General features: G+C 44.0%; 1 protein-coding gene across 3 annotated transcripts; it reads right to left on the bottom strand.

Moving 5' to 3' along the window:
- Nucleotides 1-2,799: 2,799 nt before the first annotated feature.
- Cnih4 (cornichon family member 4) lies at nucleotides 2,800-27,694 on the bottom strand. Of its 3 annotated transcripts, XM_042258733.2 has the most exons (6): nucleotides 19,313-19,571; nucleotides 16,624-16,692; nucleotides 15,916-16,044; nucleotides 13,844-13,956; nucleotides 5,456-5,596; nucleotides 2,800-3,423 (listed from the first exon to the last, which is right to left on the bottom strand). In XM_042258733.2, the coding sequence occupies exons 1-6, from the start codon at nucleotides 19,379-19,381 to the stop codon at nucleotides 3,396-3,398; spliced, it is 549 nt and encodes a 182-aa protein (XP_042114667.2). In that variant the 5' UTR covers nucleotides 19,382-19,571; the 3' UTR covers nucleotides 2,800-3,395. The 3 variants fall into 3 exon arrangements, with proteins under 3 accessions (XP_042114667.2, XP_042114668.1, XP_015848471.1); XM_042258734.2 differs by lacking the exon at nucleotides 15,916-16,044 and having other exon boundaries at nucleotides 19,313-19,548; XM_015992985.3 differs by lacking the exons at nucleotides 15,916-16,044; nucleotides 16,624-16,692; nucleotides 19,313-19,571 and adding an exon at nucleotides 27,276-27,694.
- Between the last annotated feature and the right edge of the window lie 160 nt (nucleotides 27,695-27,854).

Here is a 27,854-nt window from a genome sequence, read left to right as displayed (position 1 = left end):
AGTCTTGCTTGTGCCAGAAAGTTACACTAACACCGAGCCACACCCTCAGCCTCTTTCTGTGCCATCACAATCATCATCATCATCATCATCATCATCATTTTATTTATTGTTTTTTCAAGGCCAGGTTTCTCTGTGTGCAGCCCTGTCTGTCCTGGAACTCACTCTGAAGACCAGGCTGGTCTCGAACTCAGAGATCACCTGCCTCTGCCTCCAGAATGCTGGGATTAAAGGCACACACCACTACTGTCTGGCTACTTCTGCATTATTAAAACAAGTTTATCTAGATATTAAAGAGAGACAATTACACCTAGTATGTGATAATCCTTAACTTCTGATAAAATGTTACTTGTAAGCAAAATTAATTTCAGCAGTCTGAAGTAAACCCAATACAACAGTTTCCCTTTTTAAGCTCAGAAGATCTTACAATACTTCTAGTGTGCACTACATTATTGGGCTGGTGACATGACTTAGTGGTTAAGAGCACTGGCTGCTCTTCAAGAGAATCCAGGTTCAATTCCCAGCACCCATATGGCAGCTCACAACTTAACTCCAGTTCCAGGGGATCTGACACCTTCACACATACATACATACGAGCAAAACAATACATTTAAAATAAAATGTCAGCCGGGCGGTGGTGGCGCACGCCTTTAATCCCAGCACTTGGGAGGCAGAGGCAGGTGGATCTCTGTGAGTTCGAAGCCAGCCTGGGCTACCAAGTGAGTTCCAGGAAAGGCGCAAAGCTACACAGAGAAACCCTGTCTCGGAAAAAAAGAAAAAAAAAATAAAAAAATAAAAAAAAATAAATAAATAAAATAAAATAAAATGTCATTTAAAAAACACTTATAAAGTTAACTCCCTTGAAGAAAAAGATAGTGGTGGACTTTGATTCTGTTGTTCCATTACGGCTTCTCTGAGTTAAAGGACATCAGTCAGACTTCTCCATGAAAGAGCAATAGAACAACACAATCTGATCAGCTTGTTATTCAACAGCCATTTATTGTTTCTGTGTGCAAGGCACTGTATTAGGCGCCAGGAGAGAAAGGAAGACAACACAAACATGAGCAGAGTGGACTCTGCTCTCCAGGAGCTCACAATCTAGGAAGAGAGACCAACTGCATCCAAGTGACAGCATTCCCACAGGAGACAGTTCAGAGGTTGAAAGTCAGACCATGTCAGAGGGAAGCCTCTGAGTTCTTGCAACATCCTCCTCTTGTGTAGCAGGCATGAAGAGGGACCTGCTAGATGTGACACGTGGGGCTGCATCTTGGGTCTTACTCCCTCAGCTCTGGAGAGCTAACGGTCATCTGCTTTTGTTAGAAGTCTAGAAGCAAAGAGGGACATGACCCAGCATAGGAGCACCCAATGGCAGTCTGTACTGGCCAGGCCCTCAACATTAGAGCCTTTACAGAGGGCACAGGAGCACACTGAACTGAACTAGACTTCAGGTGTTCACACTCTGGAGACCTCTGATAATCCCTAGGCCTGTCTGAATCTTGGAGATGAAAGTGCTGGAACAGATAGCCTCGGAGGTCCCCGCAATGCTCTGAGCACTGTACAGCAGCACTGTCAGCCCAACCATGGCCACTGAGGGCCAGTGCTTGCTCCCGCCTTTTCAGCACTTCTAGAAGCATCCCCCTCCCTCCAAAAAGTCCACAGGAACGACTTTCCCAATCCCTGTCCTGGCTCTGATATACACAAGCAGCAGGAGAAAGAAAGGGGTTGTTGGTAACTAGTTAGTGTTTCAGAATGAGGTTCGCTTGTTAAAGACCAGGCAACTTTCTCATTCGCCAGGCCTTAGCAGCTTACACCTGACAGACAGTGATAGCCCAGAGGTGCTTGGCCCCCTTGCTTTCAGTTTGGGTTAAGAATACTTGGAGAAGATGAAACATTTGAGCCCCGAATCCTCCACTCCCTCGGAGCCACGTTAAGTATGATAGCTTGTCTCAGTTCTATGACTCCTTCAACAGGTCTGTCTGAAAAGCTTGAGCGACACCACCGAGAGGAAGAGGAAGGTAGGGTCGGGTGTTAAGCAGGTGTCCCAGAGAGAAAAGGTATGAAAAAGATGGAAACAAAGTAACTCCTGTGTTACAGCTTCTTAGCCCTTTCCCAGGCAGAAACACAAGATTACTGTTGGGAAGTTCTGTGATTTCAGAGTCCAGTGAACCAAGTTTCCTTTGCAAGTCATCCCGAATCCTGAATCTAGCTTCCTGGCTCTCTCAATAACATATGCAACATTTAAACATTTAATCTTCTGGGAAACCACACACTGTTTTGCCACCAAGGTCCATCATGCCAAAGCGAACAGTCGTGTTTTCTTAAATATCAGTGCTTAGGACACCAACATTAAAGTTCAAATAGGACCGAGGAAGAATTGCCAGATTCATGCTACACTGCAAGATACGATAAACAGAGACTAGGAGGCGAACTGCTCTCACAGAGCCAAGTTAGAGTGCTTAGTTACTGCCATGTGCATGCAATGGCTTGTACTGGGTTTCCCAATCCAGAGTGATCAGCACAAAGGGAAAGGAGGTGCAATGACTTCTGCACCAAGTGAGGACTCACGGCTGTCTCACTAGCAGTGACTGACTGAGTTCCTCATTCTGAGAGGCTAGCAAGTCACCTCTCCAAATCCATTAAAACATATTACTAAAGAGATGAAATACAAATGGGACAATCATGCTGCAAAAATAAAGCCTGGCAAGAGCCAAGGTGATTGTGTGTGTGCGCGGGGGTGGGAAGGTGAGGGGGTATGGAATTATAGAGATACAAGCTTTAAAATGAAAGCTCTTGATAAAAATCTTGATTTTAAAGTTTATTTTTCCTTTCTGTAAGCAGGAATTACATTGTACCTGGGCACATGCCTTCAAATACTGCAAAGAAATAATTATATTTTAAAATGTCATTTTCTGTTGAAAGACTTAGCTGAAAAGTCCCCAAAATTCTTAAGCCACATTAACATGAAGTTGCCACAATATAGACAAGAGGGGTAACTAACTTCTTCTTTTGTCCAGATTAGCTGTATTGCTCTCTGCTCCGGCTTTTCAGACTTCAAGACGGCCCAGCTCATCTAGTAAGGGCTCTTTTGGGTGTGTCCTTATTTCCTTGGCCTGCAAAGCGGGCACACATTCCTACCTCTACCAAACAGCCACAGAGAACACAAAACACTTTCACGTGTTGAGGGTGAGAATCAGAAATCTACAAAAACTCAATTCATTTTTTTTTTTTTTTTTGTAAATACTTTATGTGGTAAAAATACAGCAAAAATAGGTTTTTTTTTTGTTCAAAGACCAAAATATATACTGCTATGGTCACGGTTTTAAGGGTGGTTTAAGTAGTCTCTGGCTCCTCAATTGTGCAGTGTAGTGTAGCTGGCTTCAACCCCGGCTTCTCCAGCTTCAGTCATTTATCAAAGCTAGAATCATACTGTGGAAAGAAGAAACTGGAATTACTAATGTTTCCTTAGGATTCTCCTGGAATCTGGTCCATTCAGACCTGCATCCCCACGTTCATCAAGAAATATTCACTGCAGTCACTTAAACCTGATAGAAATACTCAGATAAAAGCCTCTAATGTTATCACTAAAACAATAAACAAATGGAGATGATAGGGAGAGAGTTAAATCTAAAACCAATTTGGTACTGTCATTAAAAAATAAGTAGGGGCTATCGAGATGGCTCAGCAGTTAAGAACACTCACTGCTCTTCTAGAGGACCCAGGTCAGGTGGTTCACAACAGCTACTTGTCACTCAAGTTCCAAGGGACCCAACGCCTCTGCCCTCCAAGGGCACCTGCACTCACCTGCACACATCCACATTCGTGAGCACTCACACACACTAAAAATAACAATAAACTCTTTAAAAATAAAATATGGCTGGGCACACGCCTTTAATCCCAGCACTTGAGAGGCAGAGCTAGGCGGATCTCTGTGAGTTTGAGGCCAGCCTAGTCTACAGAGCGAGATCCAGGACAGGCACCAAAGCTCCACAGAGAAACCCTGTCTCAAAAAAACAAAACAAAACAAAAAAACCCCAAAACCAAAAAACTACCCCTTAAATGCTACTCCCACTTGTTTTATTTGTTTGGTTTGGGTTTTTTTTTTTTTTTTGTTTGCTTTTCTTTTCAATACAAGGTTTCTGTGTAGCCCTGGCTGTCTTGTACTCACTGTGTAGACCAAGCTGGCCTCGAACTCAGAGATCCATCTTCCTCTGCCTCCTGAGTGCTGGGATTAAAAGCATGTGCCACCACTGCCCAACTCTTATTTTCTTGTTTTTGAGATAGGATCTTGCTTTAACTTTGAGAACCATGGAACTTACTAAATAGTGCTGGATAGTCTTGAATTTGTGATTCTCCTGTCTCAGTCTCTCAAGTGCTGGGATTACAGATGTGCAACACTATTCTTGGCTAAAATAATAATTTTTAAAAACCAGTATCTTGGGGTTGGAGACATAACTCAGTGCTTAAGAACTCTTCTTGCTCTTGCAGAGAACCCAGTTTCAGTTCCCAACACCTATATGGCAGCTTGTAACTATAACTCAAGTTCTAGGGGACCTGAAGCCTTCTGGACTCCAGAGGCACCAGGCACAAATGTGCTACTCAAGCATAAATGCAGGCAAAACACCACACACAAAACTATCATAACTGAAAACCAAAACCAAACCATAATCCTTCCAGGAGTGGTGGTTCATACCTAGAATACCAGCACTAGGGAGACTGAAACAAGAGAACTGTCATAAGTTCTAGGCCTGACTGGACTACATAGTGAGTTCCAGGATAGCCAGCGTTACAAACAAAAAAACCTACAAATACTTTAAAATTTTTACTTAGGAGTCTTTTTGTCTGCATCTATGTCTGTGCATCATGCGCATGTCTGGTACCCAGAGAGGCGAGAAGAGGGCATCAGATCCCCTGGAACTGAAGCTAGAGATGGCTATGAGAACTTGAACCTGGGTCCTCTTGAAGACCAGTGATCTTAACCACTGAGCCATCTTTCCAACTCCCTTTTTATTTTATTTCTTCTTTTCCTTTTTTTTCCAGACAGGATCTTATCATATTGTCCTGGCTGGCCTGAAATCACTATGTAGGCCAACTTAAGAGATCTGCCTGCCTTTACCTTCTGAGTGCTGAAATTAAAAGCATATACCACTATGCCTGGCAGAATAAGAGTTTCTAATCATTAAGATTTTGAAATGGAACAGTGAAAACTCTCAGGTAGAGTCTAAGACAGAAAACAAACAGCAATAGCCGCTTTAGAGCACGTTAATAGCCTCAACAGCTGAGGAATAACTTAGGTATTATAGAAAACTTTATACATAAAAAAATCTACACAGATACAATAAATTCACATAATTCCCTGAAGTTTTACAATGCCAATACAAAATGCTACAGTACTATAATCCTTCATGAATCAAAAGCAGGCATGGCATCTAGTATGCTGTAAAGAGGACTCTAAACTTACCTATAGAGATACATGAAGAAACAGAGCAGATAGAAACCAAGCTTGATCATGGCTTCTTTCATGTGTGACTTTAACTGCCCCCGATTGTGTATTTCTGTTGGATCAAACACTCCCATGTTACCACTTGGCACCATGATGAACCTGATAAAAGATACACACATTAGAAGGAATCAAACCTCAGCATGAATACTGAAGAGCAGTCATCAACCTGCAAAGGTGGACCAGTCCTTGCAGCCTCAAATTCAGACAAAACAGAGCAGAATGATGACATCTTGGACTACCACCTGGTTTTCCTTTGGAAGCTACTGCTAACTTTTCATTTAATTTTCTATACACTAAAAAAAAAATGTAGTAGTAATACCTAGCAAATACTGAGAACCTTTAAAACATTGTCTGTCTCTCTTTAGCTCTTTCTCATTAGATACAAGTTAAAGGAGGTTCCAAAACCAAACTAATGTTATAAAGTTTTGTGTTTTTGTGTGTGGTGTACATGTATGTATGCACGCTTGTGTGTGTGTGTGTGTGTGTGTAGGCCAAAAGCTGACATCAGGTGTTGAATTCAATTGCTCTCTACCTTCTATATCAAGGTAGGGTTTCTTTCCTGAACCCAGAAGCCCCAATTCATCTAGTTTAGAGAGCCAGCTTGCTCCAGGGATCGCCTGCCTCCACCTGAGAGTCAGGATGACAGGCAGGCCCAGGCCAACATGCCCACCTGGTATTCGTTAGGTGCTGGGATCTGAACTCAGTCACAGTGTTTGCTCTCTGACAACCAGGTCATCTCCCTAGCCCCTTTTCTTGGCTGCTGAGACAGGGTCCCACTCTGTAGCTCAAGCTGGCCTCTAACTCAATACATAGTCCAGTCTAGCTTTGAACTTGAGGGTCATGCTTTCCCAGCTTCTTGAGTGCTGAAGTTCCAGATATGTATCACCACGCCTGGCTCTCAGGAACTTGTTTATGTAGAATGAGAGCCCATGGTTATGCCTAGGCTTCACCCTCCGGACTGTGCCACATGTGTAACATACATGACTCAGCCCAGCACCATAAACAGCTTCCTCCTGCTTGCACGTCCAGGCTTCTTGATTTCTTCACTCTTGCCACATACAGTTTCCCAATGTCCTTTCCTTTTCTCTGAGCGTCACAGTTTTAAACTCTCCCCTAAACCCTACTGGCCCATCCACACCTGAATATCCAAATAATACCTCCCAACAACCTCAACCAGATTACAGTTCAGAATTCTGTTACCTAAGTTCCTTGGTGATCCTTAAGGCTTTCTTCTACCCCAGTTCTTGTCTCTCTCACCTTGCAAACTAGCACACTAAATTCCCGGCATTTGTTCTACTACCATTTATAAGCCGTCTCTTTTGCATTCTGACTACTGCAACCCTGTTCCAACCGTAAAATCTCTTCTCCATTCTCTGAATTCTCAATATCCTGGCCCTTCTCTATGCGGTACTAGTGAATACTTCACTATTCAATACATACTGCTTATGAAAACAATTTCCCAAAGTTGCTTAAAAACATAAAATGTGGGGTAGAGATGTGACTCAGTGGAACAGCTTTTCTCCATCATACACAAAACCCGGAGTACAGCTGGTTGTGGTGGGCACACCTTTAATCCCAGATGGCAAAAAGAAAAAAAAAAAGAGTAATAGAGTGCTTATACAAGCTACAAATAAACTTTGACATGCTAAGGGCCAGTCAGAAAAGACCATGAACTCATCTTTATATATGTCTTTCCAGAATCTATAAATGTAAAGTCAAGTAGACAGGGCTGTGGATGGAATTCAGTTGGTAGAATGTTTGCCTACCATGCACAAAGCACTGCGTTTGGTCCCAGCACTGCATCAAGTGAGCATGCTAGTGCATGCCTATAATCTCAGCACTTGGGAAGTAGAGGTGAGAGAGATTCAAGGACACCCCTGACCTACTGTGCTGGCTAGTTTATATCAACACGACTGTCTTAGCTAGGATTGCTATTGCTGTGATGAAACACCATAACCAAAGCAATCTTGGGAGGAAAGGGTTTATTTGGCTTATACTTCCATATCATAGTTCATCAATGAAGGAAGTCAGGGAAGGAACTCAAGCTGGGAAGGAACCTGGAGGGAGAAGCTGATGCAGAGGCCATGGAGAAGTGCTGCTTTCTGGCTTGCTCAGCTTTCTTTCTTTCTTTTTTTTCTTTTTGGTTTTTCGAGACAAGGTTTCTCTGTGTGGCTTTGTACCTTTCCTGGAACCCGCTTTGGAGACCAGGTTGGCCTTGAACTCACAGAGATCCGCCTGTCTCTGCCTCCCGAGTGCTGGGATTAAAGGCGTACGCCACCACCGCCCAGCCTTCTTTTTTTTTTTTTAAGATTTATTTATTATATATACAGCATGTATGACTGCAGGCCAGAAGAGGGCACCAGATCTAATTACAGATGGTTGTGAGCCACCATGTGGTTGCTGGGAATTGAACTCAGGACCTCTGGAAGAGCATCTCTCCAGCCAGCCCCCTCAGCTTGCTTTCTTATAGAACTCAGGACCACCAGTCCAGGGGTGTACCCACCCACAATGGGCCCTCCCCCGTCAATCACAGGTGCCGTTCAGACTCAGATACACCACCGAGCACGGAGGACCTGCTGTGCCTGCTGCCTGCCACCTGCCGCCTCCTCCCCCATCCAGTGAGACCTCGAGACTGCGAGACAGCATGCATGTCCCTTGTCGCCTCCGCTGGACCCACACACAGCTAACACTGTCGTTACAACAGTGAGTCTGCCTTTCTCGTGGCTGTAGTTTGAGCTATATTCTTTGTGACAGACACCCGGGGAGTTGTCCTCGGGCTGTACTGGCAAGGGCAGGCACATTTTCGCTCCTGACGAGGGGGTAAATGGTGTCTAGGGTTCAATGGTGGACCAACTGCAGTACAGCCACAGTCCTCGCCTTCCCTTGACGAAGAGGAACGGTGACTTGAGCTGATCCATGGATCTCTCTCCACTCTCGGGGACGCCCGAGATTGTAGTCTGATCCCGGTTTGTTATTTTAATTTTTTATTTTTCTCTCGGCTACAGCCATTGGACAAAGGGGCGGACACATTTACCACCTACATTGGCGGATAGGGGCGAGCACAGCGTAAACCTGGCCACATAACAGAGTCACGGGAACTTCTGCCAGCGAACGGGCAAATAAGAGTTACTTTATCTCCAAGCTTTCTGCTAAAGCTCTGAACCCTTCTCCCTCCCCACTTCTGCGTCTGCCATGTGCAGTCTTTTCTGTCTGACTTCCGATGGCAGTGGGTGGGCTCAAATGGGCAGGCTTGGGCGGTTTCTACAACTCGCCTTAACTCACCCTAACTCTACCCACTCATTCTCACACTGCCTTGAGAGACACAGATGGGTCTGGAAGTGGCTAAGATCCATACAAGTAAGTTTACAGTAGTCAGGATGGCTCTTAAGCCAAAAATCAGCTTATAGCCTCAGACAAGTCTTCCAAAAGGATCGGTGTATAGTCTGCCTCCTGGCAGATCTTCCAAAAGCTGTCCTTAAGCCATCAATCATCAGGAAAAAATTCAGGACATAGAGTAAAATCCATCTCTGGTTCCCCAGACCTCCCCGACTGAAACTTAAGCATCTGGAGAGCAAGGCTCCTGACTCCACAGGCAAAAGAGTCATCTGTGGCATTTAAGGTGTGCCAGGGAAGAGATAAAAGCCCGAAAACAAAATTGCCAAGTGCTGGCACTCGCTGACTCCCAAAAGCTGTTGGGTCCCTGTTTTAAGTGAGGAAAAGGCCACGGGCTAGCGAGTGCCCTGCCAGGCCATCAACAGCCTTGTTAAAAGTGCCGCCTAGAAAGACAACAAGTCAGCTGACTGCCCCCAGGCGCCAAGATGCAGGAGTACTTCAAGCTAAGACCTCCAACAGACCTAGGCCTGGCTACAGGCATGGCAGGGAACCCAGAACTCAGCAGGGAAGCGATCCGTTTCTTTCCTTCTGGACACCAGAGCCACTGACTCAGTCCTGGGAGTTTTGGGATGCCACCTCTCCTTTATTGTCGGGTACAGAGGACAGCCTTACCACCTCACCAGATTTAATTGCACTTTCAGAGTTACTTAATAAAAAATAGATTTCCACCTAAAATAAGAGCTCACTGCCTGTGTTTCTCATGTGCATACAGACAGGGCCCTGATCTTTGCCTTGTCCCTAATTCCAAAAAACAAATTCTCATGCACCACAAGCTTTTCTCTTCCCAGTTCCCTGTTCTTCTAACTCAGCCAATGTTCAGCCAATGATACAGGACCGGAGTCCAGAAACCATCAAGTAAGAAACTGTAACAGCTAAAGGTATTTACACCCCCAGACCCAAAAGCGTCTGGGCGCTACAAAAAAGACTTTAATATAAACATCTATTACTGTGAGATGCTTTTAACAATTGATCACCTGTCTCCTGGATGCCAAAATAATAAACGAAACAGGTGCTTTAAAATAATCTATCTCTGAAAAAGCTTAACATGTTTCAAAATCCATAGGGACAGGCCGGATCTACCAACATAAAATAATAATGATTCTTTTCTAAGTTTTTTTTGGTGTCACCAGCATCTTGTCAAACAAAAAGTTCCCAGCCACAGCCAAGAGGGATACGTGTCTCCAGAGCAAACAGATGACAGACAGCATCCCATAATGCCTGTCTACCTCGGAAGACTCCCCCAAGAGCCAACCGACATCCAAAAGTCAGCTGGAAGCAGTTTTGAGAGGAAGAACGCCCCTATTCCCATCTATCTGCTTTTTTTATAATAAGCAAAAGTCTGGGATGTAAGGATTTGGTCCTTAATTATGTCACCATCCTGTGACCGCATCCCAGCCTAAAAAGCAGGTGGGCCCTCCGTGTGCCCCCCTTCTTCTCTTTCCACTCTCTCCTTCGGTCTGTCCTCCCCCCCCCCCCCAGGGCACGCACCGTTTAACCATCACTATTTAAGAAAATGGCCTACAAGTGTTTCTGCCTACAGTCTGATCTTACACAGACTTTTTTTTTTACCTTTAGGACAGGGTTTCTCTGTGTAGTCCTGGCTGTCCTAGAACTAGCTCTGTAGACCAGGTTGGCCTCAGACTCACAGAGATCTGCCTGCCTCTGCCTCCAGAATGCTGGGATTAAAAATGTGCATCACTACCATCTAGCTTGATGCGTTTTTCAATTGAAGTTCTGTCCTCTTAGATGACTTTAGCTTGTGTCAAGTTGACGTAAAACTGTATGGTACACTGATATAAGATGGAGTCGTGAGCCGGGCGTTGGTGGCGCACGCCTTTAATCCCAGCACTTGGGAGGCAGAGGCAGGCGGATCTCTGTGAGTTCGAGGCCAGACTGGGCTACCAAGTGAGCTCCAGGAAAGGCGCAAAGCTACACAGAGAAACCCTGTCTCGAAAAACCAAAAAAAAAAAAAAAAAGATGGAGTCGTTTTGGAAGAAGGAAGCTCAGTTGAGAAATGCCCCCACCAGAATGGTCTGTGGGCAAGACTGTGGTGTATTTTCTTGACTAATAATAACTGATGTAGGAGGGTGGTCCAGGGAAAGCAAGCCAATAAACAGCACTCCTCCATGACTTCTCCATCAGTTCCTGTCTCAGCTGTGGAAAAGTTGGTCAGTCTTTTCTATAGCATAGCATGTTTCCTGAGGTAAATTTTTTTATTTATTGTTTTCCTTTTTCAATTTCTTATTGCTTTCTCATGAACAACCTATATATGCCAACATCCTAATCCGAGCCTCATCCTGGGAACAGATTCCTTACAATCTGGTCAAGGCCAGTCCTAGGAAGACTTTGGTTTGGTTTTTGAGACAGGATCTTGTGTGTAGCCCAGGTTGGTCTCAAATTCGAAATCCTTCTGTTTCAGTTTGCCCAGTCATCACAAATGTGTTCTGCCATGCCTACTCTGACTCTTACTCTTTTCCACATCCTTTTTTACTTTATAATTTAGTCTCTCTGTGTGTGTGCGTGCATGAGTGAGTGTGTGTGTGTGAGTGTGTGCGTGTGTGTGCGTGTGCGTGTGTGTGTGTGTGTGTGTGTGTGTGTGTGTATGTGTACAAGCACAAGCACAGGTGTGGGAGGATGCAGGGGAGGTCACATGCTTCTGGTATGGCAAACATGAGGTGACAAGACAACTTGCAGGGCATCAGTTCTGTCCGACCGTATGGTTCCAGGGGTCAGACTCAGGTTGTCAAGCCTGGCACCCAGCGCCGTCACCCACAGAGCATCTCACTAGCACTCCTTACCTTTTTTTTGGTTTGCTTGAGATGGTGGTCTAACTGTGTCCCTTGGCTGTCCTAGAACTCCCTATGTAGACCAATCTGGCCTCAAACTCACAAAAATCTATCTGCCTCTGCATCCCAAGTAACAAGATTAAAGATGTATGCCACTACATGATTCATTTTTATTCTAACAGTATTTTATAACACATTTAACAATCAGCCAATGAGTGGTTATGCCCCTCAATAAACAAAATAAAAGCTTAAAAAAATAGAGACGCCATCTACCAACATAAAAATAATTCCAGGGCAGGAGAAACGGCTCAGTGGTTAAAAGCACTGACTCATGGCTGGCTACTCTTACACAGGACTCGGGTTTGGTTCCCAACACCACATGGCAGGTCAAACCCATCTGTAACTACAGTTCCCTGGAATCCAATACCTTCTTCTAGCCCCCATGGTCACCCAAACAAATAATTCACACATACACACACATAAATAAATAACTATCATTCCACAATTTTTTACTAGATAACAAACTATAACAGCTTGACTGACTATAAGTGTTTTCCCTGGGTTATTTCTGAACAAATTTCCTGGGATGATTAATTTTGTTGTTTCTTTTTCAAGGACAGGGTTTCTCTGTGTAGCCCCGGATATTCCAGAATTTGCTCTGTAGCCCAAGCGAGTCTTGAACTCAGATATCAGCCTGCCTAGCCTCCTTCCTAAGTGCTGGGATTAGAGGCTATTGCCACCACACCTCCACACATGCCCATAGAAGGAAGATTAATCTTGATTGTCAATATAAAAGATAAAGAAAGTCCAAACTAGTAAAGCACACCTCTGGGTGCGTCTGTGAAGTTTCCGGGAGCAATTAGATGATGAGAACTGTGACCTAATCAATGGATTAACCCCTTGATGTACCCGCACTATGAAGGCACCACTGGGAAGTGGTGACAGGCAGCAGGCAGTGCAGCACTATGTCACTGGGTATATGCACTTGGGGCTGTCTCCTGCCCTAGTCCCTTCCCATTCCCCTCTCTCTCTGCTTCTAGCTGCCACGGAGTGAAGAGGCTCCTCCTGGACAAGGGTTTGGGACCAAGCACCAGAGCTCTGACTCAGTAAGCTAAAAGAATCCTTCCTTACTTTATTTCTATAAGGCATTCTGGTCACAGCATGAGAAAAGTGACCAATGTACTTTCTAAATAAAAACATCTAGTTAGTCATTTACTTGTGTGTGTGTGTGTGTGTGTGCTCCTAAATGCTGAACCATCTCTCTACCCCCTTATTTCCAAAAGGTTTTTTTTTTTTTTGTTTTTTGTTTTTGTTTTTGTTGTTTTTTTTTGTTTTTTTGAGACAGGGTTTCTCTGTGTAGTTTTGGTGCCTTTCCTGGATCTCACTCTGTAGACCAGGCTAGCCTCGAACTCACAAAGATCCGCCTGCCTCTGCTTCCCGAGTGCTGGGATTAAAGGCGTGCGCCACCACCGCCTGGCCCAAAAGGTTTTAAATAAAAAATTTAGTGTTATTTAATCTGCACTACAAAAACCTCAAAATAAACAAAAATCCCAAGCCCAAGTTGCCTACTTTGCAGTCACTAAAATGCAACTTTCTTTGATATATTTCCAGTATTATAGAGACAAATAAAGGCCTTATTGTCTCTAGCCTTTGACTATTAGAAGAAAAGGATTTGAGATAGGGTTTGTCTGTGTAGACCAGGCTGGCCTCAAACTCAGAGATCTGCCTGTCTCTGCCTCCTGAGTGCTGGGATTAAAGGCGTGCACCACCACTGCCTGACTATATTACTCTTACACAGGTGATTTTTGTGCTTTACCACAAGACTGAGTCATGCAAACTACTATCTGTCCAATATACCAAAGTGAACAATAATTTATTCTGATTTCATGAAGTACTTTGTTGTTCTTTATTTCAATCACTGGGATATTTTTGTGGGGAGAACATGCTGTTAATTATTTTCTTTTATCTAGGGTTTCATGTAGCCTAGAATGTCTTCAAACTCACTAAATGGCCAAAGCTAGACTCAAAGCTTCTGGTCCTTCTAATTCCACCTCCCAAATGCTGGGATTACTACCAAGCGCTGGGATTATAGACATATACCACCAGGCCCTGCTGTTAATGTTTTTTAAGAACTACTGTCACAAAACAGAACACAAACTATACTTACCTATATATATTCCAGGTGGCAACAGGTAAGTTGAGTAGGAAGATGAACCAGTGCAATGAAACAAGCATTAACACAGTGACAATGGTGTGGCCAATCAACTCTGGTATGACCCACTGCAAGCACAGAACAAAGCATTACATCTCTCTGATTATCTGTCGTTCCTGGCTGAACATGACACTTAAGCCAAACTGATGAATGTACAGAGGGTTTTTATTTTAGACTTGGAAACCCCAGACAGGGCTACAACTTCTCACCCTAAGCATATATATCAGGTGATAGCTTAAAAAATGAAGCATTTAAATTTCAGTTCTATTTCACCCTAAGCCAAGTCTTACACTCTTTCCTAAACAAGTCTGAACACCTAGGGAAAAAGGAGAGTACTACTTACTTTTTTTTTTTTTTTGGTTTTTCGAGACAGGGTTTCTCTGTATAGCTTTGTGCCTTTCCTGGAACTCCCTCTGTAGTCCAGGCTGGCCTTGAACTCACAGAGATCCGCCTGCCTCTGCCTCCCAAGTGCTGGGATTAAAGGTGTGGGCCACCCCTGCCCAGCACTATGTACTTTCTAGTCCAGTATCTATGCTACTATGCCAAAGCCTCCTGTTCTAAATCAGTGTGGGTCATATCCATACACATGCCTTTACAGTTAGAATATCCATCTTCAAATATTTCCCCATCTCCATTATCCCGAGGAAGCAAATGCCATTCAAAAAGACAAAATTAAAATAAATGGTCAGGTGTATTGATAAGTGTCTGAAATCCTAGCACTAGGAAGGCAGGGAAATCACTGTAAATTCAATAGGGCAACCTAGTGAGACTGCCTCAAAACAACAACAAAATAAGAATAGAAATTTTAAAAAGAAGGCTGGAGAGATGGTTCAATGTTTATTGCACTGGCTGTTCTTAGAGGGCCCGAGTTTTCTTCCCAGCACCCACAGGAGATGGCCCACAACAAATGCTTATGTGTGGCCCATACACATAAGCATAACTAAAAATAAACGGGTGTTAACTTGAATAGCAATGGACGATAGAAGATTACTAAGCAATGTCTTTAAAGTCAGAAAGAAAAATTACCTGCCAGACTACAACACTGCACTCAGATAAAGAATCAAGGATACGCCAGGCAGTGGTGGCGCACGCCTTTAACCCCAGCACTCGGGAGGCAGAGGCAGGCGGATCTCTGTGAGTTCGAGGCCAGCCTGGGCTACCAAGTGAGTCCCAGGAAAGGCGCAAAGCTACACAGAGAAACCCTGCCTCGAAAAAACCAAAAAAAAAAAAAAAAAAAAGAATCAAGGATACAGGTAAGATATGTTTAAACACAGACATTTCAAAACTCCAATTCCTACATGCTGGCTGTACCTCAAGAACCTACTCTCCCAAAATGAAGTTGTAGCCAAGAAGGACATGAGGTTCAAAAATAAGGGAACCCACAACCAAATGAGAACTAAGAAACAGCCTCAGAACAGCCAACTGGAGGGCAGCAGGACATGCGGGCCTGAGAAAGAAATGCACCCCCCCCCCCCCGGAAAAAAACTGATATATTCTTTTTATCTTTTTCTAACTTTTAGGGGAGAGGAAGTCAAAGGGGTCTTGCTATGAGGTCAGGCTGGCTTTAAAATCATGGCCAAATTCTGGCCTCAGCCTCCTAAATACTGGAATTACAGACACTCACTACCATACCTGGCATTTTACTATGTAGAAAATAGTATCGAAGGGCTTACAGATGTGTCTGAAAACTTAGTACTAGGCAAACAGAAAACTAAGGAAATAAAGAAATGCGACAATTATTGCCCCTCTCCCCTTTTTCTCTTTCTTGTTTGTTTGTTTTTGAGACAGGGTTTGTCTGTGTAGCCTGGCTGTCCTGGAACACGCTTTTCGGACCAAGCTGCCCTGAACTCAGAGATCTGACTGCCTCTGCCTCCTGAGTACTGGGATTAAAGGTGTGTGCCACACAGGGGTTGGGGATGGGAGTCCAAGGGAAATATTATCACCGTCTGCTCTGAGGCTCATCAATGAAGACTTATTTTTTTACAAGAGAAGATCATAATGACACAAATACGGGAACATGAACTTACTCTGCAAAGAAAAAAAGATGGTACAACAAGCCAGGTATGGCGACCAAACAACACAGATGAGGAAGCAGGTGTTTCCAGTAGGGGAATAACTAACAACCAACTCCTCTTGTTCTTGTTTTTGTTTTTTTCCTATAGACTTAAGATATGAAGTCACATGAGTACTGTTTTTCAAGTCAAGCAAAAAATGTCCCTCAATATATTTTTACAAGAAATTTTATCCAGAAAGCTTCTTTGTCCATCTCATAAAATGAATCAGGGATAAATGGTTTCCCTGTATCTAGATTAAACTCTCCAACTCAGAGAATTTATGCCAATATAAAGTTCTTATTATACTAAATATAAAATGGCCTTAAAACAAATTAACTAACCAAGTCTATTTTTTTTCCCACAAACCACACAAGAAAGATCTTCTTTCACTCAACCAAAGGCAGACTGAACGTTTTTTCCATGAGTGGGAGGTAGTAGTATGGGCACAGAAAACAAGAACAATTGGCCTCATGTAGACAAGAGGACCAGGGACATGCCCAGTAAAGAAACAACAGAGCATAGTTTCATGATCTAAATACTGTAAAACATAGCAGTTCGAGCTACATTACAATGAATACCTAAGATCCTAAAAGAAAAAAAATGCAAAGGTTGATTATCTATAAGAAAACTTAATATGAAAAGAATTGGCTTCAACCAAAAATGAGTAAAGAGATGTCTTACCTTGTTTAATTTTGAGCAACATGATCTAGCGTTAATGTAATCACATTCTAAATCAGACAATGTAATGATCTGAGGGTCAAGATAAGGGATTATATATACATAATTTTGGTGTTTGTAAGGTATATGTGTGTGCACATGCACCAGAGGTTGATGTTGGCAATCTTCTATTTCTCTCCACCTTATTTTTTTGAGACAGGTCGTCTGACTAAACCTGAAACTTGCTGTTTGACTACACTGGTTAGCCAAGAAGCCCCTGGGACCTTTCTGTTTCCACTTTCCTGGGCTGGGGATCAGAACTAGGTCTTTGTACAGCAGATACTTCACTCTAATGAGCCATCTGTCGTGAGACATACTTCCTGTTTAACAACCAATATTATTTATGTTTCAGAAAGCAATTCCAGCACTCAGGAGATGAGTAGATTAGAAGTTCAAGGCCACCCTCAGCTACATAGTGAATTTGAATATCAAGGCCAGGATGAGATACATTTAACATTCTCAAAAGGAAAATAAAAAGGTAAAATTTGGTAAAAAGTAAAATGTCCTCAACCAAGTATTGCCTAACTCATCACTTTCCCCACAAATTCATAACCAGATAATGCCAATACCACAATTAACACTATAGTTCAAATTCAGAAGAACCTCTTCCCAATTGGTTTATCTTCCAAACTCTATTTTCAATCTACTCTACAGATTCATCTTCCTAATAAACCACTGTATTTTGAGCTTTTAAAGGGACAGAATTGCATGCATTTATCTATTATATATAACATGTTTCAAACAGTATACACATTGTAGAATGATATAACCTAGCCAGCCATTACCTCACATGGTTACTTGTGCAGTAAAAAGCATGCTACTTTCCCAGTCTTACCACTTTTCACAAACAGGATACATTGTTAACTACAGTCCTCAGACCAACGGGTTTCCCCTCCTCTCTTGGTCCAGCGCCTTATAGAGGTACTCTACCACTGCACCACACCCCCAGATCAACAAAAGACAGCTGAAACTTACTTCTAACAGAAATTGTGTATCCTGGACCTAAAGCCACTTTATGTCAAAAGTTAGCGGTGACTCACTATTGCCCTCCTCTTCTATCTGATCTAATTCTTCCTTCCCAACCATGTATTCCCGGTGCTCAGAAATGAACATGCCTGTCCCTGCACCTTGCTCTTGCCAGTGACTGCATCTGTCCACTTTTCCCTGTAGGTCCCTTCACTACTCAAACTCCACACACTTCTGTAGTCTACAGGAAGTCTGTTCCCACCATTTCCCAACTACCCTCTGTAAAGCTATTGCTGCAACTGTCCTACAACACAGTAATGTGTAAGTTTTCACCAAAACGCACCCTGAATGTGTAACCAATGTTAAACATTCCCGTTAACGTGTGCATACACACATGATCTGCTGCAGACCAAGACTGTTTCAGATGATCAAAACTAGTTTTCCAAACTACAAAAAATAATAATAATTATAAAAAGCATTACATTTCAGGCTGTCAAATAGCTCTGGTTCCTTTTATCACAAGCTAAATAAATACTGGTCACCAGAACTTAGGGAAGAGATATTGCCCTTTTAGTCAGTTCCTCAAGGCTAATAAAACACGGGGCTCTTTTCATTAGAAATCATCAAAGTAGAAACTGCTGCTAAATATTCGGAACAGGGCAGCCACTACTGGGTGTTTAACACAAGTTCTCATTGTATGTATCTAGGAAACACACATCTCCAATCCTAAAGAAAACCGAAGCAGGTAAGATACAGTGAGCAAGGATTCCTAATTCCAAATTTTGTCCCTTCCTATTAAAACAAATTGTCAGTTCACAATAAAGTGGAAGGTATACTCCGCAGCTATCCTAAAGTTGCACAGTGCCAAACAAAAGATTAAATTTGATCAGAAAAGGGGTCGTGATTTCGAAGGAAAAGGGGGTAACATGCAAAGGTCCTAATACACTTTTCTAGTCGCATTTAATTACTTAAAACTGGACTGTGCATTACACTACTGCATTGCAACACTGTGCTACAACAAAGACCATGATCCCCCAAGAACTGGAAGAGCTGTAGTCGCTACAGCGCTAGGTTGCTGAACACCATTTACTGGTCTGGAAAACACTGTTTGAAATCTGTAGCAGAAAATACTAAATTTTAACACGGACGAGATTTTTTTTTTTAAGTTTAGAAACTGAGGACTAAGTCACGTGCAGTTACTGAATTTACAGATCTCCCACTGCTGGGGGCAATCAAAAACACTTTGTGGATGCTTCTGAAGTAACTCCTTTTTTTAAAAAACGCTCCGAAGAACCGCACGTGAAGGAAGCACACCGCCGGTTCTCTGAATGAGTCATCTCCTGGGTGTGGGGAGTCCCAAGAAGCACAGACACCCGCGAGGACAAAGGGGCAAGGGTGCCGCCGGGGACCAGAAATCCGGCAAAACCTCCGGCCCCGGACCTCGTCGCTCTCCCGGGGGCACCGGCGGGCAGGGGCAGGAGGAGAGGCGGCCGGGGGGGGGGGGGGGGAAGCTGGCTCAGGCCGGCCAGGGGCGAAGCGCGGCTCCTCCGCTCGAGCCCCGGGCCCGCGCCGCCGCCCCCTCACCCCACACCTGCCGGCGCCCGCCGGGCCCACCCTCCGCCCATTGCCCTGGCGGCGGCAGCGCTGGGGATGAGCGGCGGCCCCGGCCCGCCTCCAGCAAGGATACGAAGTAGACAGAGAGGAAGATGAGCGCGCAACAGTCGAGGAGCGAGAAGAGGAACACCACCGCCTCCATCCTCCGCCGCCGCTCCGCCCGTCAAACCAGCTCCGGGCCGCGCCGCCGGGACAGGCGGTATGCCGGGAGTTGTGGTCCAGGAGGCTCTTCCCGGCGCGATGCACGATGGGAAATGCAGTTCACTAGCGCCCGGTGCGTGCAGGAGGTGGAGGGCCCCAACCTTGTACAGAGTCCACTGACCGCTGGTAACCTGCAGGCACTAATAAGGAATAACTCACCGTGTATGAAATGTCTGTCTTTTGTTTTTTAAACTTTCTTCCATCCTTCCTTGTCTGTCATTGTTGGTTTGGGGGGAATGGGCGTGTGCGTGTGCATTAGGAACTCACTCTGTAGCCCAGGCTGGCCTCTAACTTGGGTCTCCTCAGTGTTGGGATCACAGGCATGCGCCGCCACCACACAGGGCTGCCTTTGTGTCTGCTCTCTATTCATTTGCATTCTATAACTTTTAATCTCAAAGACAAATCTACCTTACCGCTCCTGGCTTCAAGGTTGAGCGCTGCCCTTCAGTTCCTGACCTGTTCCCCCAGAGTTTGCCTAGCTGCTCGCCTATTCTTGGTTACAGCAAGCTTTCTCATCTCTGAATTTTAAGATCTTTACAGAAACCGATGTTTTACTCAAGCATTCATTCTCTTAGCCAATAGTTCTAACTGCACCCCTACAGACCACGAACTTCACTTCAAGTGCAGGAATGAGCAGAACAAACAAGGGTTCGGGTGGGTAATAAGGCAATAAGGTGGCAACTAAATACTAAAAAAGGAACTTGAGCAGGTGACAGACCTGCAGAAGCCAACTGCAGCGGTCATTCACTCATTCATCCATATATTTAACTTGTATTTTCTGAACAGCTACTGTATGTGAGACACTGTTCTAGGCCCTAGAAACACAAGGAACAGAGATGGAAGGTACCCACGACTGTATCTTGCATGGGAAGTGTGGGAGGAGACAGGAGGTAGGCCATATTGATTAAAAGCACTTCTAAGCACCTGGAAGGGCATGAGGAAACACCTGAACACCGGCAGAGACCAGGCTGAGGAACTCACACAGAATTGAAAACAAGTGTTAGAAGATTTGCAAGGGACCCAAAAAGCCCAAGAAATTGAGTTTTAAGAAGTCAAAGGTGGGCGGTGGTGGCGCACGCCTTTAATCTCAGCACTCGGGAGGCAGAGCCAGGCGGATCTCTGTGAGTTCGAGGCCAGCCTGGTCTACATAAGCGAGATCCAGGACAGGCGCAAAGCTACACAGAGAAACCCTGTCTCGAAAAACCAAAAAAAAAAAAAAAAAGGCAAGCAGGATAAGGTCACACGGGCCTTGGAGACTTTTGGAGGGGGGATTAACTTTTTGTCAATTTTTTACATTTATTTATTTAGTGTATATATGGATAGGTGGGTGCACATGTGGAGGCCAGAGGCCAGGCAGCCTGTAAAAGTTCTCTCGGCCTACCGTGTAGGTTCTAGGGCCTGAACTCGCATTGTCGGTTGGCGACAAGCCCCTTGTACCTTCTGGGCCATCTGCCCAGCCTGTCTAACTTCATCCTGAGAAACCACCAGAGTTTTAATTAGAGAAGGAGTACTCTGATCAGATTTACATTTAAAACTATATTGTTATGGCTGTTTGGTGCATTGAATGTGTGTGAAAGGAGAACAGGTTTATCAGTAAGAAGGTCACTTAAGAGAGAAGCCAGATAAGAGAATTAGATTGAAGGCAAAACAAACTGGATTTGCCTGACAACATGGTAAACCCATAGATTCATTTAGGGTTCCTAGGTTAAAGTTAGAAGTACAGTTAAGATTTCTGGGGCCTGGAGAGATGGCTCAGAGGTTAAGAGCACTGGCTGCTCTTCCAGAGGTCCTGAGTTCAATTCTCAGAACCCACATGGTGGCTCACAGCCATCCGTAATGAGATCTGGTGCCCTCTTCTGGCAGGCAGGCATACGTGCAGGAAGAACACTGTATAAATAAATAAACCATAGAAAAGTATTTTTATAAAAAAAAGATTTCTGTACCAGATTATTATGACTCTCCTACTGTACCTTGTACGTGCCTCTATCCAGTCAACTGTCTGATATGTGCATGTCAACTACTGTATTGAGACACTGTTCTAGGCCTTAGAGATACAAGGAACAGAGATGGAAGGTACCCACGACTGTATCTTGCATGGGAAGTGTGGGAGGAGACAGGAGGCAGGCCATATTGATTAAAAGCACTTCTAAGCACCTGGAAGGGCATGAGGGAAACACCTGAACACTGGCAGAGACCAGGCTGAGGAACTCACACAGAATCGAAAACAACCGTGTTGGAAGATTTGCAGGGGACTGAAAAGGCCCAAGACAGTAGAAGCTTGCTGTGTTTAAGAAGGAAAAAAAAAAAAAAGGTGGGGAGGGTGGACGGGGCTAGAAGGATGGCTCAGTGGTTAAGAGCACTAGCTACTCTTGCAGAAGACATGGGTTCCATTCCTAGTACCCACATGGAGGCTCACAGCGTCTGTAACTCCAGTTCCAGAGATCCAATGTCTTCTTCTGGTCTCCGCAGGCACTGCATGCATATGGCACCCATACATACTTGCAAGCAAAATACTCACACACTTAAAAAAATTAAAAAGTTTTGAGAAGTCAAAGGCAGTCAAACAATCATGCTTAGCCAGTCATTCCCTATATTGTGATAAAAGGCAGCATATTTTGCTGAGTATTCCTAGGACCTCCACTGTAAATAGCGAGTGATTAATAAAATGGTTACAAATGATTATCAGAAGAGATTTGATTAAAAACAAACCCAGGAGCTGAAGAGATGCTTGGTGCTTCAGTGTCCTTGATGTTCTCCCAGAGGACCAAGGTTTGATTGCCAGCACCTACATGATGGTTAACAAGCGTCTGTAGCTCCGGTTACAGGGGATCTGATGACTTCCTCTGGCCTCTGGGAGCACTGCACGCATGGCACACAGACATTCATGCAGGTTGTAGTCAGACTTTCCTTTGGGTCTCCAGTTCACAAATAACAACACAGAGACTATTGTTAATTATGAAAATTTGGCCTTAGCTTAGGCTTTTTCCCAACTAGTTCTTACAACTTAAATGAATCTGTTTCTATTAATCTATGTTCTGTCATGTGGCTTGGTCACCTCCCTTCTGTACCATATGTCTGACTTGTTCCTCATCTCAAAGTCATCTCCTGTGTGCCTTGCTGTGGGATAATCCCCTTGTACACTGTAAAGATTTGTCATTTGAATTGGTTTAATAAAATGCTGATTAGCCAGTAACCAGGCAGGAAGTATAGATGGGGTGACTAAACTAAGGATGCTGGGAAGGAGAAGGGCAAAGTCAGGAGTCGCCAGCAAGATGCAGAGGGAGCAGGAGATGAACATGCCATACTAATAAAGGTACTGCCACATGCCAGAGTGTAAATAGGGAACATGGGCTAATTTAAGTGTAAGAGTTAACTAAATTAACTAGTAACAAGCCTGAGCTACTAGCCAAGCATTTATAGTTCATATTCAGCCTCTGAGTCGGTTATTTGGGACCGTGCAGTCAGGGTATGGAAACATCCATCCATTTACAGTGCCTGGATTCTAACCCAGACTTCTCTTTCTCCAGAAGTCCTGCCTATTCTCTCCTACCTAGCTATTGGCCACTCAGCTCTTTATTAAACCAATCAGAAGGTGCCTTAGGCAAAGACACATCTTCACAGTGTAAATAAATATTCTGAGCCGGGTGGTGGTGGTGGTAGTGGTGGTGGTGGTGGTGGTGGTGGTGGCGGCGGCGGCGGCGGCGGCGGCGGCGGCGGCGGCGGCGGCGGCGGCGGCGCACGCCTTTAATCCCAGCACTCGGGAGGCAGAGGCAGGCGGATCTCTGAGAGTTCGAGGCCAGCCTGGGCTACCAAGTGAGTCCAGGGAAGGCGCAAAACAAAGAAACCCTGTCTCGAAAAACCAAAAAAAAAAAAAAAAGTAAACAAATATTCCACAACATTTCTCCCTTTTTGTCTAATTAAAAAGGAAAGGTTTTAATTATAATATAGTAAAACTATATACAATAAGAACAATTATCAGGTAAGAATTATATTCACCATGTCTAGTCCATTTGTATTTGGAAAATTCAGAGAAAATACTCTATTATCTATCTTTATTGGATAAATAAAATTTATTATTATCTGCACATACACAAATAAATAAATGTACTTAATAGTTAAAACTAGCTGGCTGCAGAGATATTCCAGTGGCAAAGACCACTCGTTCCTGCAGAGACCCACAGTTTGGGTACCAGCACTCACGTTAGGAGGCTCACAACTGCCTGGAATTCCAATTCCAGGGTATCTAACCAACACTCTTCTGGCCTCCATAAGCACCTGCGCGCGCTAAAATCTTTTTTTTTTTTTTTTGGTTTTTTGAGACAGGGTTTCTCTGCGTAGCTTTGCGCCTTTCCTGGAGCTCATTTGGTAGCCCAGGCTGGCCTCGAACTCACAGAGATCCGCCTGGCTCTGCCTCCCGAGTGCTGGGATTAAAGGCGTGCGCCACCACCGCCCGGCTGATAAAATCTTTTTTAAAAATTAAAAGCAACCCACATAAACCTCATCTCATATACATTCCCCAAGATGGAATAGAAAACCCTGAAGATCCTGTATTCTCTGTTTGAAACAGGGTCTCAACTGTGTAGTCCTGGCTGACCTGGAACTCAGGGTCTGCCTTTGCCTCCTGAGTTCTGGGGTTACATTCATCATCACACTGGGCCTGTCCTGTATTCTTTACATGCTTTTCTAATCCTGAGAAAATGTAAAAGCTCACACCATAATCAACCACAATTTTTAAATTACCATTTCCCAAAGGCCTTTAATCGGGCACTCAAGATTAGAGGCAGATGGATTTCTGTGAATTCTAACCCAGCCAGCCTTGCCTAAAAAAAAAAAAAAAAAGAAAAAAAGAAAAGAAGAAAAGAAAAGGAAAGCATCTGGGTCTTTATTGAGTCAGTCATGACCAAAAAAGGCTCCCGAAATTGAATCAGAAGAGTAACTAAACTAATGACAAGTTGCAACAATAAAACAGGTGAAAGGAATTGCTACCCGATCTCAAAATGTGCAGTTTTCAACAACCAAAAGGAAACAAGGTGGGCTGGAGAGATGGCTCAGCGGTTAAGAGCACTGGCTGCTCTTCCGGAGGTCCTGAGTTCAATCCCAGCACCCATGTGGTGGCTCACAACCAACTATGATGAAATCTGGTGCACAGGCAGAACACATAATAAATAAATAAATCTAAAAACAAAAACAAAAACCAAGAAACTGTGTCTAAGTAATCTCAACAATGAATTTAGACGAAAGTTCTCTCTGCCCCTTCCCTCTGAGACAGCCTCCTTAGGTAGCTCAGGTTACTAACAAAAGTTAGACAACCTCTTCCTTTTCCTGGTTGCTCTCTTCTTTCTGTTTTATTATTTGTGTTTGTTTTCCACTGGCTCTCACGTGTTCCTGGAACTTGCATGGCGAGAGAGCATAGTCCTGCTAGTTATCCTCTCACCTCCACGTGCATACCAGAGTGCCTGAGTGTCCACACTCTTACACACATGCATGAAATATTTATGTGTATGTGTGTGTGCTGCCAAGGCAGCCACGGTGACACATGCTTATAATCTCAATATTCAGGAAGCTGAGGCAAGGAAGATTACTGAGAGCTCAGAGGTAACAGAGCCAGGTAGCAAGATGTTGTTTCAAAACAACAACATAAAAAGAAAAAGACAGAAAAGGAAGAAAAAGAAAAGAGTCAGGTGTCGTAGGGCATGCCTTTAATCTCAGCACTCAGGGGGCAGAGGTATGTGGATCTCTGTGAGTTCAAGGACAACCACGGCTACATAATAGAGAGCGAGCCTGTCTCAAAAAACAACACCAAAGACACTTCAACAAAGCAAAAGGCAGCCCCTAGAATTAGAGAAAATATTTTTGGATCGAATATCTCATTAGAGATTAATATCAAAACATACAGAGATTCCTAAAATGCAACAGCAATTACCCAGCAAACTGAATTAAGAAATGCCAATAGAAGTCGGGTGTGGTTGCGCACACTTTTGATCCCAGCACTTGGGAGGCAGAGGCAGATAGATCTCTGTGAGTTTGAGGCCAGCCTGGGCTACAGTGCAAGTTCTAGGACAGCTAGGACTGTTATATAGAGAAACCCTGTCTCAAACAAACAAACAACAACAAAAAGAAAGAAAAAAAGAAATGTCAACAGAGAAAGAACTTATGGATACTTCCCCAAGGTTATACAAATGGCCAATAAACACACGAAGACTTTCAATATTACTAACCACTAGGGGAATGTAAATCAAATCTACAATGAAGTGATCATCTATTAGAATGGCTACTATCAAAAGAACAGAAAATGCATGTTGATAAAGACATGAAATAGGTGTTATTCGTTGTTGTTGTTGTTGAGGCAGGGTCTCACAGCACAGCCAAGAGTAACCTGGAACTCACGAAGTGGCATAGGCTAGCCCAGTCTTGTAGCAATTCTGTTGCCTCAGCCCCCTGAATGCTGGGATTCCAAAATGAGCTACGGTGCCCCCCTCCCCGAATAACTGGAGTTCTTATCCATGTTAGTGGCAATGTAAAGGTATATACCTGCCAGTGAAAGCGGTGACACAGGGTAATGCAAAGAACTTCTGAGATTCCATCTCCCTCCAGTCAGAAAGGCTGTTACAGATAATTCACAACAAATTCGAGCAAAGACTCGGAGAGAAAGGGACCCTTATGGACTATTTATGGGACCATAAACTACTACAGATACTATGGAAGACAGTAGGAAGATTCCTAAAATAGAACTGTCACGTGATCTAACTGACCCACTCCTAGGTATATAGCCAAACGAATGACTGCCGTCGGTACACAAAAGACATACCTACATACCCATATTTCATTAAACACGATTCCCTACAGTCAAGTTACGGAGCCAACCCGGACACCCACCAAGACATGAATGGATTAAAATATTAAGTTAAATATTAAAATATTTTATACATATATAGGTTCAAATTTCATTCTTTTTAATACCAGAATATTTCATTGTATATATATATAATGTATATGTATGTATATATGCAACGTAATGTGTGTGTATATTTATATGTATAATAATATATACATATATTATACATATATGTATAATAAATATATATACACACACACACAATGGAATATTATTCTGGTTAAGAAGAATGAAATTCGGAGCTAGAGATATAGTTCACTTGATGTGGCTCTCAGTTGGTGGAGTGATTGCCTATTTTGTGTGAGGTTTCTGGGTTTGGTACCCAGGAATGAAACATAAAGTCTGCTGGGTACAGTACTGCGGTGGTTTGAATAGATGTTCCTCACAGTCTTGGGCAGTTGAATTCTTGTCTCTAGTTAGTGGTTGTTTGGGAGAACTAGGTGTGGCCTTGCTGGGGGTAGGCTTTGAGGCTTCAAAAGACTTCTACCAATTTGAGTTAGTTGGAGGCTTTCTGCTTACGGCTAGAGATGTGTGCTGTCCGCTGTTATCCCACAGCTGCCTGCCTGCTGTCCTCGGCTCCGCCCTCCTGGACAGTTATGCCCCTGGAACCGTGAGCCCCAAATCAACCCTTCTATAAGTTGTCGTGTATTTTACAACAGAAAAGAAACTGACATCCCATTCTGTATTCTCAGCACTTCTCCCTCATAAATCCAACTCTCAACAACCACTTAAACCTTATTGTAAATTACTCCTTGAACAATGTACCTTACAAACAAACACCAATAACAACCCGGAGGCTCCTACACATACCCACTGCAAAAACTCCTCTGCACAAGTCTCCCTTGAAAAGGCCAAGAAACCCATACTCGCACGAGTTTTATCTAGTTCTTCCCCTGAGTATCGCTCTATTAACCACTGTGTTTAAGACTGATTAAAGTACCTTTTAACAAACACCAGTTCTGCTTCATATTGGTTCTTCCTGAAATTCTTTTCTGCAACACAGTCACGAATCTTGGAAAGACGTCTCTAAGGGGAAAACTCCTCAGGCTGCAGACTGAGTTCCACACTGACCCCGTCTCAAAGCGACACACACATACACACACAGACGAACGTGTGGCGGTTCCCAGCCTGGAAGGTGACAAACCCAAACTCTGTTTTGAGACATCATCTTGCCACTTGGTCCTGCTGCCTTTGGACTCCCACCCATCTTCCTTGCCCCAGCTTCCCGAATATTGAAGTGACAAGCATGTGCCGCTACGCCTGGCTGAACACCAAGTTTACTGCTTGCGCGTGAGAGTCTGCGCAGCCGCAAAGGTTGGAGCCCTTGTCCGTCTGCTCATTTGGGAACCAATAAAGTTGAATGTCTTCAAAACGGGCCTAGTCGCTTAGGCCCCTGTGGGACAATCCTGAAAAAGAACCGGACTGGGAACTCGCGCGCGCTTCCAGGGTTCTCCCTCTTCCTGGCAGTGCAGTCCTCCCAACTCCCAGAGCTTTCGTGCCGAGGAGCCAGCGAGGGGGG

The sequence above is a fragment of the Peromyscus maniculatus genome, chromosome 11 (genome assembly GCF_049852395.1).
Source record: "Peromyscus maniculatus bairdii isolate BWxNUB_F1_BW_parent chromosome 11, HU_Pman_BW_mat_3.1, whole genome shotgun sequence".
NCBI lineage: Eukaryota > Metazoa > Chordata > Mammalia > Rodentia > Cricetidae > Peromyscus > Peromyscus maniculatus.
This window is presented reverse-complemented; position numbering and strand designations above follow the sequence as displayed.